The 15,049-nt window shown below is 33.9% G+C and overlaps 1 protein-coding gene across 1 annotated transcript; it reads left to right on the forward strand.

Annotated features, from left to right (window-relative positions):
- The first annotated feature begins 1,288 nt into the window (after positions 1 to 1,288).
- LOC145130131 (glutathione S-transferase DHAR2-like) lies at positions 1,289 to 3,554 on the forward strand. The gene is made up of 6 exons (XM_079064978.1): positions 1,289 to 1,473; positions 1,573 to 1,663; positions 1,766 to 1,909; positions 2,617 to 2,734; positions 2,836 to 2,976; positions 3,274 to 3,554. The coding sequence occupies exons 1-6, from the start codon at positions 1,416 to 1,418 to the stop codon at positions 3,358 to 3,360; spliced, it is 639 nt and encodes a 212-aa protein (XP_078921104.1). The 5' UTR covers positions 1,289 to 1,415; the 3' UTR covers positions 3,361 to 3,554.
- The last annotated feature ends 11,495 nt before the right edge of the window (positions 3,555 to 15,049 follow it).

The raw sequence follows: 15,049 nt of genomic DNA on the forward strand, positions 1-15,049 counted from the left end.
AAGTCATTAAATGGTGCATTATAGAATTCTAATAAATCATCCATTTTTAATGTTTTGACATGTTTTCATGTCCGTTTTCTCTTACGCATCCTTCACTCCTTTAACCACCCAAACACACTGTCTTTCATTTTTAAAAATACAACAAATCCTTTTTCGAGAAGTCATTAATGGGCATCATAAAATACGAGCGTCCACCATATGATTTCACCAGTGAGGGTCACCATAAACCTGAGTGAACATACTCGTGGATTTATTTGGTGGTTGTTTGTTAACTATAACTGAACTTCACCATATGTTGCTTTCGTTTGATAAAAGTTTCACAAAACTTTATCTTACTAGTTACATCTCCACCAAGTAATCATTGTTTACTCAAAATCGACATTCCCTTCTTGCTCATGTGACCCAATCGGTGATGCCACAACTTTGAGTTATCATGACATTGCTCTAAAGATTGGGGATACAACTACATAGGGTGTAATCGAGCTTGAAAGTTGACTCGACTAAAAAACTCGGGCTTGAAAATCAACTGGATTTCAACTCGAGCCTCTATTTCAAATCGGGCTCCATCTTGATATATAAAGTAATCGACACTTTCGAGCCGGGCTCGACTAATTATTAAAATGATAAAATTATATTAAATTGAAATAGAAATACAATTAAGTTTGTGAATTCGACTCAACTCGGCTCGATTATACAAAATATGAATAAAATAAAGGGTAAAAGTATAAATATAACTAAACTCGATTAAGCTCGCGAGCTTCGCAAGCTGCATATACTTAGTCGATTTCGAGTATTTTTCGAATTGGTCTCAAGTATCTTACGAGCTGCCCACTCGGTGTAAGTTTACACAGCTACCATTCGGATCACCAAACTATCTTCTAGAAAATACATCATATGTTAGTAGTTTTCCTTTGAACATCCTTAAAAACATTTTACGAAATGTCTTCACTAGAATACTTAAATCCAGCAGTAAGTTTTCTGGCCATAGAATCACACGTCTTAATCTGCACCGCGTCGTTTTCCTTTGATACAACACATCACATAATCTCCTAATTTTACCTTCCCATTCCATTCTTTAAATGAAAGAACAAAAATCGAACTAATGCTAGATGGTGTTCTTAATCGATGAACACACACACACACACACTATCTGTTTAACGAGTCATTTGCTTGTTCTAGAAACTAGATAGGGTGGGTGTCCGTTTTCTTTCTTTAACTTTTCGATTATGCCTTTTGGTTTGTTAAACGTGAATCTTTCAATTGTCCCGTTTCGCTATGGAGCATATGAAACATCCCTTCCCTTCATCGGGTTATGTCGACAATCAACGACAGTATGCGCTCCAAGTCCTGCATAAATATCCACACAACTCACCCAATTCACTAGAACAAACAGCAAATCATAAGTTTCACTTTTAATGGCGATTGAGATCTGTTGCAAAGCCGCTGTCGGTGCTCCTGATATTCTTGGAGACTGTAATTCACTCTCTCTCTCTCTCTATGATTCCTTGAGATTTCATTTTAGCAAGATTTCTTGATTTTCAGTTTTGTGGGTTTTTTTTTGTATGAATTTAGGTCCATTTTGTCAAAAGGTTCTTTTGACACTGGAAGAGAAGAAGGTCACCTACACAACCCGTCTTATTAATCTGGACAGCAAACCCGAATGGTGATGTTGATTCTCTTAAGAATCTTGAATTTATCCAAGAAAAATGTGTTTTTTTTTTGTTGGTAGGGGTTTAATACATGATCTTTTTTTGTGTTTCTGTAGGTTTCTTGAAGTGAATCCAAATGGGAAAGTTCCGTTGATAAAATTCGATGACAAATGGATTTCTGATTCTGATGCTATTGTGAGTCTGATTGAAGAGAAGTTCCCTGAACCTTCACTTTCTTCTCCACCTGAACTCGCCTCTGTGTACTCTCTCTCTCTCTCTCTCTCTCTCTCTCTCTCTCTCCCTCTCTCTCTCTCTCTCTCTCTCTCTCTCTCTCTCTCTCTGTGTGTTTGTGTGTGTGTCAAAAATGCAAAACACACGCTAATGGAAATGCTAAACACCTTGGTTTTTGTATCTATAGTTTTATAATCTGTGGATTGTGTGTGTAGAAGGAAAAGTTAGACTAAGACCAATTCTTCCTTAGTTTATCTGATCAACAGAAAAGCAAAATCGGATTGCTGAATGCAGACAAATCAGTTAAATGGATATCCCTTTCTTTATCGTTATCACAAGTCACAACCTAAATTGATAAGATAATAAATGGATAAATTGATTGCATAGAAATTGATTTGATTGTTTATTACTTACTCATATTTTCATTTGGTCATAAATTAATAATATATAAAGCAATGGAGTCTTTTTTTATTCTTCTTTCAATTCTCCATGTTGTTGAAATCAAGTACTTGTTTATATTGTGACGCTTGCAGTATTTTATTATAAAGATACTTCATTATTTATTACTTGCACCTTGAGTCCTTGACTATAGTTGTCCAGTTGAATTTCTCTTGTCAAATTGACCTTTGATGAATTTGTCAGTTAATCATAATCATCATGTACAACTACAAAAAGTCAAATTGACCACTGTCTATTATATAATTCAATCAATTATAGTTGTCATGTGAACTTTTAGGGGATCGGAGATTTTCTCAAATTTTGTGACATTTTTAAAGAGCGAGGATGGTAATGATGGAACAGAGCAAGCTTTGCTTGATGAATTGGAGGCATTGGAAGAACACCTCAAGAATCATGTAAGATTTATAAATAAAAAATTAGATGATTGTTTGTTTTTCTATTACAATTTTTATTTTGCTAGAATGAGAACTAAGTTGTAGGTTGAACATATTATTAGGGGCCTTATGTGAATGGAGAAAAGATCACAGCCGTTGATTTGAGTTTGGCACCAAAGCTTTACCACCTTGAGGTGGCTCTTCCTCATTTCAAGAAGTGGACTATTCCTGAAAGTTTGATTCATGTGCGTAACTACACAAAGGTATTGTCACATTTTTTTTTACAAAATTCAGATATATAACATTGCAAAAACTTAATATTAATTTATATTATTATCAGAATTCAGATATACTCTTAAGAATACGTATAAGAGAGGTTGTTTATTTTGAACATATTTCGTCTCTTTCTAATATAAAAGTATAACCAATGCCAGCCATAAACCATTAAAACATTGTATTGACAAACTTTTGAGTGGTAAAAGAATTCACATAAATATGATTCTTATTTATTTATTTATTTAAAATCATGTGCATAAAAACTTATGATTTATTTGGTGCAGTCTTTGTTTGCTTTGGAGTCGTTCGAGAAAACCAAAGCTGCTGAAGAATATGTGATTGCTGGATGGGTACCAAAGCTTAATGCATGAAGCCATTCCAAGCTCTAGCTTTAATAACTCCATTTCTGCAGATTTAAATTAGTGGATATATTTAATAAAAATCTGTGGTTTGTGAATTGTCACCTGTCATAAGTTTTGTGGGTTGGCCTTTAGGTGTGTTCGTTTGGATGGATCGGTTTGATCCGATCCAATCATGTGAATCCAAATTTATTTCGGTTTTCAAATCATAGATCCAAATAATCCATACTAAATTGAAATCCAATCCGATCCAACCAAATTACAATTCGGTTGGATCGGTTTTATAATTCGGTTTTTAAATCCCGAAACATTTTAAAACCACATATATTTAGAATATTATCTAATGTTATAGAAGAAACAAAAACAAATTATTTAGTTGTGGTTTAACATTTATAAACAACTACTAAAAATATATTCTAATTTAATATTTTATAGATAAAAAACTTTTAAGAATTTATGAAAATTAAGGTTTTTTATTGTGTGAAATATTTTGAATCTATTCGAAAAATTAAATTACTAAACTAATATATATATATATATATATATATATATATATATATATATATATATATATATATATATATATATATATATAAAACACATTAATGTTGGTTTTTTTTTACTATCTGCTTCTTATTTTATAAACAAAAATCAATCCGAAATCCAAAATAATAATTCGGTTTTGTTGAAAATCAATCCAAAAATCCGAATAACCAAACCGAATAGTCCAATCCAAATTGTCTGATTGGATAATTCGGTTTTATCCGAATAGTGAACAGCCCTATTCGCCTTTATGATACGCTAATCAGGTCTAATGAGAAAATAAATTTGTTAGCTAAAACAAATATGGTATTGAAGGTATATCAAAGTGTTTACAACATGTTGCATGAGTTTTATTCAATAAAATATTATTTCTTGATCAATGCTTTTCACTTTTTTTTTCTTAATTTTTTTTTTGTATTAGTATTAACTATATTAATTGTTTAGGAAATTAAAAGAAGTTTCTATTTGGTAGCAAGCCAAATGCGATTACGCGAATGCATTATTACCATTACAAATACCATTTATTTCCTATGTTTATAACAAGAGGGCGAAAAATGTTATTATGCCCCAATGGAATAGAATTACTAAAAGAAAAAATCAACAAACATTTTTATATAAATAATCTCATAAGCGAGACTTTATATCTAAATCTAAGCCAGAATTACTTTTACATTTTTTTTAGAACAGCCGAAATAAATTTATCAGGTAAAAGAAATTACTAAAGAACAAAGGGCTAAAAAGTATTCAATATTGACAAATTACTAATGAAGAACAAAACTTAAATCCTACCAATAAAATTCTAAAGAAAGGAGCCTGCCCTGCCAAATACGTTCGAGGAAGGAAATGCTAAATTTATTAGAATAAAATTTTCCCCAAAAAGAAGTATTTCATATTGAGCATTGAGAAAATCACTAAACTATTGAAATAAATATATATTATAAAGACTATTAGTATATGAAAAGTGAAGTAAACAAAACATAAACTGGTATTTAATAAACAAAATTTAGATCTCAGACTCAGAAATCAAGTAAATTATCAACTAGAAAATCAAAACAAAAAATCAAAAACCTCAGAATTCAAAAATCAGAAACCGAGAAGGGGAACATAGAACTATATCAAAAATCGGAAATCTAGAAGCTTCACTAATAGCCGATTAGGTTGAAATAAAAAATCAGAAGAACTCATAACTATATCAAAAATAAGAAATACATAACTTTCACTGATAATCGATTAGGTTAATATAAAAAATCGGAAGTCTGTTTTAAGGATTAATGGAGAAGCAGCGAAGGATAACAACAACATCAATAAGACTAGACAGAGTGGGAGGTGCTAAGCATTGCTAAGCTCACGCCAACACCGCCCCTTGGCTCTCGCAAAGGAGCTCGCCAAGCAAGCCTTGCCGTCCCGCCAACGAGAAGAGAGAGGTGGGACAAAGGGGGAAAGTAGGCTATTATTGGTGGTCTCTCTATTTTCTTTTTTCAAAATCAAACCTATTTAAATGACATCACCACCACTTCTTAACTTTTACAAGGTGGACATGTTTTTTTTTGGCAAATGCTTAGGTGCCTTCAAAAAATCTTACGTGGCATCATGCTAAGCTAACCACCACTCTCTCTAGCCTAATCAGAATTAGGAGTGTTTATATTACAGTTTCCTCGTCGTCTTATATTTGACTCCTTGATTTTGATTTAGGCGTGCGAGACTACGAGGTTAGATATTACCAAGATGACGTATGCGTTCTTTTTTATGGATGCTTGTTCTCGTGCCCTTTAGTTTCTAGTTGGGCTTAAATGTTTAACAAACTGTTAAATTTGGCTCAAATAAAATGAACATACTCATAACAACAATTGAAAATATGATGCCCCTAAGTCAATTGCTACCCTGGGCCAAGGCCCAATCAAAACTCAAGTCAAAAACCAAGTATCAAATACAAATATCCCAAAATGAGTGTATCATAAAATATCCCAAGCATATCACTGAAGGATATGTACGATCACGCCTTCGCTTTGCCTCAATCATTAGAAGTACCTGAAACATAACGCTTAAATCGTAAGCCAAAGCTTAGTGAGTTCCCCAAAATACCACCACACAAACATATAATAGCATGCATACTGGGTCCACAGCCATCAGGCTGGAATACCACTGAGCCCACAACATAGTCTAGTTTGCCTTTCTGGCCCACATCTCATGTCTGGATTGCTCCCGAGCCCACATCATAAGTCTGACTTGCCCTTTCTGACCCATAACTTATGTCTAGCTTGCTCTCGAGTTTGTTGGCTTCCGCACAGAGCAATATTGCCTCACCCCAACCACACTATGTCGACATATACAACAAATAAAACATATAACAACAAACAGATAATCATGCAGATCTTAACAGATCACTATAGCATAACAACATTATAAACCAGGATACACAACCTACTGGGTCAACATTGGTGCCTTCGACCCAAAAGTACAGTGAGAAAACTTATCTTACAGTTTGAAAAGATAGCTTCACCAAACACTGCTCCGAATATTTCCTCTACTGATCACCTACACAAATACCAGGGCCTAAAACTCAAACTACCACTCAAAATACTCAAAATGCCCCTAGATCACATTTGGTCAAAATCCTGGTCAACGGTCAAATTCAAAAAGTAAAAAAGTCAAGGGAATTCAAAGAAGACTAAGTACGTCCCGCGTACTCAGTCACTACGTTGGGCATAGTCGCGACTCTTCCAACCGACATGGGTCTAGCCCAGTACGCAAAGCGTACCTCTTGGTACGCCCAACGTACTCCGTCTGGATCCATTTCTTCTCATTAAGTGCATATTCCTTAAAGAATTTTTCATCCAAACTCAGATCTAGACCCAAAAAATCATTCTAAGTCAAAAATTTTCCACCTTTATGAATTTCCATGGCTAGAAATTGTCTAAAAACTAAAACCCTAACTTAATATTCCATTAAAACATCATTATTCTTTCATGGAAGGGATAGAAGGACCAATATCACATTTTGATGGTTCTTTGCACCTAAAAACGTATGAAAGGAAAACTCTTATGGTTTAGAGTAAGCCATACTCATGAACACCAAGATTATGGGACTAAAAAGCATAAAACCTAAGAACTAACAAGATCCAAAGAAAACATGCATTAACTTCCAAGCTTTATACCGTCAAATGATGCTAGAGGATGAGATGCTTCTGGATATAGGTTTCCTTGAGCTTCCAAGATGATTATGTTGGATTTGGTGTCTAAGCCCATAACTATAATTGGTATGTACTTGATTTGATAGAAGCATGATCCTTTTGGGTTGCCTTCACTCATGCAACTTGACAGGATGACTAGTGGAGAGAGAGTAGAAATTATTACTTGAAATAATAAATTGGTACTCAAAATGATTTTATTAATATATTACAAGGTTAATATATTATTTGAAAATCATATTATTAACTAGTATTTCATCAGAAATTAATTTGATATTAATTTTGGGATTAAAGGAACTAATTAATAATGGAGGGGCTGTTTTGCAAATCATTGATAGTTGTGAAACTGGGCTACTAGACTCCTTATGATGGAGTGGACGAAAATTATAGGAAGCCCTATAATATTTTCGTCCAAGGTCTCATAATGAGGAGTCAATGGGCTGCTTAAGCCTTAAGCATGAAATTTGGGTTTCCACCTGAAAACCCTAGCAGCCCACAACTATATAAACTCCCTAAGCATTAGAATTTCGGCCCTATGCTTCCTTGAAGAACCCTAGCCGATTTCTAGTGTTTCTCCACTCATCTTGTTGGATTGGGTGTTTGTGACTCCATTAGAGGTGCAACATTTGAGGCACTAAGCTTTCAAGAATCAAGGATCATCAAGATTGACTTGTTATTACTATATAACAAGTGAGGTAATCTTCTAACCCTAATTTTATATGGATTTTGAAAAATTGTATGCTAGATTTAGGGTTATTGCTTTGGTATTCAATTTGCATGTTCAATTAGTGAAAAACTTAGATCCAAAGCAATTAGGGTTGCATGATCACATAAGATTGCTGTTATGCTCAAAACCCATCAGTGGTATCAGAGCCTATGATGTTTTTCAATTGAATTGATGCAATAGTGAACTGTCCAAAGTGGAAGAAAATCAATTTTTGCTGTATGATCATGGAACTCGACGAGTTCATGTATGAACTCGGTGAGTTGGATGAACGCGACGAGTTGACTCGTCAGTTGCCTATTTTTTCGATTTTCAGATTTTGATTTGATTACGATAATTGCTTTATTCCGTTTTTATTGCCTAAAATCGAATTTTTGAATGGTAATATGATATCCTTATCATAATTAAATTATTTGGTTAAATTTGGATAATGATAAGATTATTTTGATTTAAAATTCAACCTAGTATTTTAAAAGTTTAAAATACACCCTTTTGGTTTTATAATTTAAATTTGAAATTAAAAGTTTATTTTTGGAAATTTAATTGGAAAAACCTAGAAGATATCTTTATGGATTTTATTAATAATTTAATTAAAATATTAATTAAAAGACAATTAATAAATCCATATATGGCTTAAATTTAACTAAATTAAAAGTTTAATTTATTAAATGATTAAACCACTTAGTATTTTAAAAGTTTAAAATGCACCCTTATACTATATAAAATTAAAAGTCTAACATATTATATATATATATATATATATATATATATATATATATATGAGAAAATTCGGTCTTACCGTTAGTAGGCCTCATTCACGAAGCTGGTCTATAAGGGGTGTTTAAGGAAGCGGCCTGTAAAATGACCGCCATTGGGTATACACTCTTAATCACCGCACTCTTGACTAGTGAAGGGTCGTTAGCCGAACGGGATTGATAGGACACTAAACTCTCATTAAAAGTATAATGGATTATAAAGTAACTAAATGATTTTATAAAATTCTCAATCTTAGTTACTTTAGAAAAATGTGAATTTGATGCTAACCCATGAAATTGCACATTACACCTTATTGGTCGTTAGTGGAGCGTGTGTGGTTAACCGACACACTAATATGGGACTAATATTGTTGGCAGTGGGTTTCTCGTAAATTATCGTTGATCAATGGAGCGTGTGTGGTTAACCGACACATTGATTAGGTGATAAATGACATCGAGAGTACCGAGCTAATTTGCATGGTTATTCACACCTTGTTTGTGATCCTCAGTATCCCAGTCACAAATGGTAGGGAATAATCGAGATTAAACATGCCATTGAAAAGTTCAATGACTCTCAAAAGACCTAGGAATTTCATTTAAAACCTAATTCATTTAAAATTTCGTTTTCATGGTGGAATTGGTTAATCGTCATTTACCTACCTTCAAATAATTTACAATTGGATTACAGCATCCCACTTATGAATTGTAAATTATTGTGTTGGGTCCTAGCCTTAATATTTCATTTGGGTGTTATATTAAGGATCTAAATCAATTAACTTGAATTTTCTCCCTTTATAGATGTCAAGTTCAGACAACTATGGTCTTCCACATTCCTTTGAAAAAAGCTTTCCTTTTGAAGATGATCGTCCACGTGTCGATCAAGGTGAAAGATCATTCCCTTCCTCGTGCATTGGTGGAACTGGAAATCATACTTGACTTCCTCCACCTCTAGTGATTCTCCCTAACCCACTTTTTCGTCGACTTGAAAATTTCAAGATCACTCAAGCCCTATTGGCATGCAAGCATCGAGATGAAAGTTCTGTGTGTGGACAAGTCCTGAAGATGAAGTCGCACATTGACAGACTGGGAATGTTGGGTGTCGTTTTCCCAAGGAAGCTAGCTATTGACTTGGTTCTTCAATCGCTTCCTGAGTCATATAGTCAGTTCATTAAGGACTACTATATGACAGACCACCACGTCACCCTTATTGATCTATCTTATTTGCTAATTGCTGCTGAAGCAGCAATGCTTTGACGCACTGGTCAAGCAAATTTGTTTGGAAGATCTACCTCCAAAATTTCCATGGACATAGGCAATGACAACGAGGATAGTCCAGAAATGATTTGTTCTCCTAAGGGAGAGAAATTGGTCAAGGTCAAAAAGTTTGACCGTAAGAGAAAGGCCAATTCAGAGATAGTTACACGTGTCACTCCTAAAGAGTCCATCTGTCTCTATTGCCGATTGAAGGGGCATTGGAAACGAAGCTGCCAAGACTACCTGAGAGATCTTAAAGATGGTAAAGTCAAATTATATGACTCTACTTCAGGTACATCCACTATCTAACTTCTTTATTAAGTTCCTGTTCGTAGATTCTTAATACATGATGTGAAAGTTTCATTTTGATGTTTTGCAGAATCTAAGAGAAAGAAGGAAGCTTAAGGAAAGTGAAGGCTAATTCTAATCTGAAGAGATGGATTTCAGTCACATGGTTCAATGATCAGGATTCGGAACTGCTACTTATGAGTTATGATAGATTGCTTAGGAATATTTAGAAACATAGTTTCATGTGTATTTGCATTGTAAGAACAAGTTTTCACCACATCATCAATAAAGTTAATTTTTGTGGTTTATCTTATTTACTTTATGATTACTTGCAATGGCATTTATGAAAAATTGGTGTTTATATTTCTATTATTAGAAATGTTGAAAATGGATTTGATTCTTAGTTATATACCTTGTGGTAGTGCCATAATTTACCAAATAAGGAAGGATTCTCATCACCCGAGGTTCAATTGGACAGAAACTTGGAATCATACGATTTGAATTGTGTGATGTATGAGAATCTTGATCTTTGGAAAATTAAGACTAAATTCCTTACTCACGTGTATATGTGAGTCAAGTGAAGGACTAAAGATCTAGTACACATTGATGTGAACTGGTCAGATCCACCACAAAGGACAATAAGTATGTTCGTCATGATTTACTGATGGTTCAGTAAATATGGTTATACTTATAGGATTAAGTGTAATTATGATTCTTTGAAAAGTTTCAAAGAATGGAAGAACGGATAAGAAGAATCCATTAGGTAGAAAGATAAAAGTTTGTCCAATCTGAAAGGAAAGGAGAGTACTTTAGTGTCATGTTTTATGATCATCCTAATGATTTTGGAACCATGTCACAGTTGATCCTTCTAAGGACACCTTAGTGCATTTGTATGACTAAGAAGAGGAATCAGGAATTGTTAAAATGGTTAAATCAAAAGGATGAGTCATACTTTGTTCCAAAATCAAGTTTTAGAGTCATACTCTAGTTACTCCAAGTTGTACCTTGAGTAACATGTTCTAAGTAGGTTTATAACACCTCATGAAATGTGGAGTAGAAATGTTTTCTTACTCTTGCACATTTGAAATTGGTAGTTGTGATGTTTTGGTTAAAACAAAGACCAACTAAGACCAATTAGATGAAGTGTTTCTTGATAAGAACCCACACTAACTCTTGAATATTTGTTTGTCGAGGAATGTTCCTTAACAGAGAATCTTATATGTGGAGAGGTCAGTAGGAGTCTTAATGGTCTTGAATAGTTTCAGGAACTAATCAAGAATAAACCTTTTAGTTATCACTAGCACATGACCTGAGGTTGATAACCTATCGTGTTAACATATTCTTGTTTCTATGCCATTCCAGATAAGCTGACTATGCGTGTAAGTTCTATGAGTTCTCATTTGACTGCATAAGGCGAAGCACCTTCATCAATGAAAGTACATTGATATGTATGGGCGAGTTGCTCAATAACATGGAAGCACTGGTAGGCTCTTGTGCTACATGATGGCAAGAAATTAAGATTAAGCTAGTTCAGTCCATATGAGTTTGAGCTTGTCATAAACCTTGTCTTATGATAGTGGTTGGAAGTGACAAATTCACATGGATAGGAACACATACATCATAAAATCTAAGTGGAAAGAGGTTTCTCTCTACTTCATGAAATTGATTGTGAGGAAACGCTTTAGCTAGTAGATTTTAAAGGATTGATTAATATCATTAGATGTTAGTAGTTGTGATAATTGCGTTCTCAAATTCGAGTATGATTACGGAATCCTTTTTCATAGTTCGAATTATGAGAAATGGAAAATAGTTTGAACATTCGGGACTTATTGCTATAAGTTTTGAAAGGGTTTAGGCACACACATGAGCTATCTAATGAAAGGTGTGTGAGCTTGAGAAGTCTAGATAAAGACTTATCGAAGCATCTCGTATCAGAAATCTGAACTTTAGTAAGAAAGTCAATAGGCATTGATTTCTAGAAGTCCAACCGATTTCTGGGTACATGTCAAAGTTAGTGGGAGCATAATTATTATGCTAGTAAGAACTTAATCGTTATGCTAGTGGGATCATAATTGTTATGATAAGTATTGCACGTTACCAATACTATTTATAGGAAACAAAGTTTTCAATTTGCAAAGTTGCAGAGTTTAGAAATTGTTTTGCTTTAGTAAGGCTTAAGGGAGAGGGTACCAATACTTCATTTCAAATCTAAAAGTTTAGATTGAAGTTTTAATGGAACTTAGTAATTAACATATATGAATATCATGTTGAAATGTTTCAATATACAAAATTCAATATATGGAAATATTATAGCAAGAAGTTGGTCTAATATCAGTTCTTTAAGGTATCATGAATCGAATCCTATATGCTTCGGGTATAGGATCGATTGCATGTGCTATAACATTCACTGATTCTAATTTTTCCAAATTCCTAGGGCATTAAGAGGGAAAAAGGACTAGAACCGGATATGACTAAAGTTGTTAAACAACTGTCAAGGACAATCAGAGGTTTGCCAAAGATTGGTTGCTTGTCGACAGTTGGAAGTATATTTTTGGAAGGACCATATTGACATATTCTGAGTAGAGGTAACTCTTGTTCAAAATTGATAGTAATATGGGAATATGAAAATGCTTCCATAGTGGGAGTTAGTTATTGAAATCTGTGTTTAATATTAGTGACTTTAATGCAAGAAGGATGTTCAAGGAATGCTCTTTGAATGTGAGACTTCATTTCCATGGAATTGTTTTTGTAACCAATCTCCAATGGAATGCTTTGTAATGTCATTGGCAAAGTCTCTGTGACTTTGGTGCCTTGAAATTACAAAAGGATCATTGCATGTAAGTTTAGACTCTAACAGATTATAGTAGTGGCAAGAATTTGGTATTCTTACACTTATGATAAGATTTGGAATTATGAAATGAGCATCATTGGAAACGTGTTCAATTGATCATTTCACAAAGAAAGTGTAGAGTTTTGAGCATTCTAACACTCCTATGGTGTACATGCAACCCTAAATACCTTGGATCTATGTTTTCTCTATTATACATGCAAATATCAATTTCCAAGGTATTGTTCTAACTAGCATAATATAAAGTACATATAATATAAAATCTAGTAGAATTACATACCTCTCGTTTGGTGCTTGATTCCATGGAGCTTAAGAGCCTAGTGCCCCAAATGTGACACCTCAAATGGTTCACACAACATCATATGCACTTGGAATAACTTGAGAGAAAGTACACACTTCATGAAATCGGTTTGCCCTCACTTGTTTCTCTAGTGGCCGATTTCTTCAAATAATAAGATCATTATATAGTTAGTCACAATTAGGGTAAACCCTACTTGTCATGGCTTTCCATTTCCTTGGATCCATGGATTCAAATACACCATGGAGCATCCTATGGGTTTTAGCCCAACTTGATAATCCATGGAGCATTAGCCCACTATATAAGTATGGATGATTTACACAATCAACCCATATATTTAATTAGTCTTCTTTTGATCACTTAATTAATTCTAGATTAATTCTTGATCAATACTAATTAAATAATCTTATTAATATATTAGAACTTATAATATATTAATAAACCTTAAGTGTTATTTCTCTCATTTTAGTCTATCCAAATGCATGATGCCATGCAACCCAAATGGACCATGCCGGGTCGGGTCAAGTATATACCAATTATAGTTATGGACTTAGACACTAATCCAACAGTCTCCCACTTGGATAAGTCTAATAACTATTATTGCAAGTACGCCTTCATAACCTGACCAGCAATCGTAGCTCTTAAAAGCTGCTGCCGAACTCTGAACAAATCAATGATGCGTCCATTAGATAAGTGATCATATATTCCTCCATTCTAGATATCATATGGACTGAGACATGGATTATAATCATTCTCTCTGTCCATTTGTTGTTTCCCGATTTCCGATTTATGACGACTGACTAATTGAACAAATCAAATCAGTCCAGGCCCGGCCGAGCACTTACATTTTGTCATCACTAAATCATCGAGGGGCCCACAGATATCGCTTTTATCCCGAAGGTAAAAGGAATGGATAAACTTCGACTCATATGCTTGTACTGACTACTTGTTGAATTATGCACAAAGGCACGTTTTATAACATCGAGTTACCAATGCGTTTACATGCAATCAATGTATAACCAACTCATAGTCAACAACTCATATCTCTAGGTTTGAAGAATATAAGATATTATCGTCTCATGATTCACTCGTGATAAAATCCATGAAGTGATTCAAATGAGCGTGGGTTTAATCCAATACTCATAACTTATGAGCAATCATGAATGTTGTAGCAACCATTGCTATGTCTAATGCACATTAGACAAATCATACAAGCCAAATTCCTGACAGTCTTAAATCAATACCTACTTCCAAAGTATGACTGACTGTGGAGAGTTTGAATAAATTAGTCATTCGGAAGAATGACCTAGTTATTCTGGAAGTCAAAACATGCAAAGTGAAACACAAAAATAATACTAATCCTGTATGGCCCCAACACTTTGAGTGTAAATAAAAACCCTTTTATCTAAGCACCATATTGATTACTCATTATTAATTGTTTCGATTTATCAACTTAATACTTGAATTGAAACAATAGTCATGCCATGCACCAAGAATGCATACTATGTTTACTTATGGTCTTTTCTTTTGTGAAATAGATCGATTGACAATATTTCAATGATGCTCATTTCACAATCCCAATCCTCTTGTCATTTACTGTAATATGTTAGATTCTAAACTTATATGCAATGATCCTCTTGTAATGACTATACCCAAAAGTCACAAAGACTTGGCAACAAACATTACAAAGAATTCCAATGGAGATCAATTCCATGGAAACGAAGTCTCAAATTCAAAGTACATTCCTTTGAACATCCTTATTGCATTAAGTTCTCTAATCTTACACAAATTCAAAGAATAACTT

The sequence above is a fragment of the Lactuca virosa genome, chromosome 8, assembly GCF_052849685.1.
Source record: "Lactuca virosa cultivar CGN04683 chromosome 8, Lactuca_virosa_CGN04683_v6, whole genome shotgun sequence".
Taxonomy (NCBI): domain Eukaryota; kingdom Viridiplantae; phylum Streptophyta; class Magnoliopsida; order Asterales; family Asteraceae; genus Lactuca; species Lactuca virosa.

Coding starts and splice junctions, on each gene's coding strand:
- LOC145130131 (XM_079064978.1), top strand. CDS start 1,416: ATGGCGATTGAGATCTGTTGCAAAGCCGCTGTCGGTGCTCCTGATATT. Junction 1,664..1,765: donor CTGGACAGCAAACCCGAATG/GTGATGTTGATT, acceptor GTGTTTCTGTAG/GTTTCTTGAAGTGAATCCAA. Junction 1,910..2,616: donor CCACCTGAACTCGCCTCTGT/GTACTCTCTCTC, acceptor GTGAACTTTTAG/GGGATCGGAGATTTTCTCAA.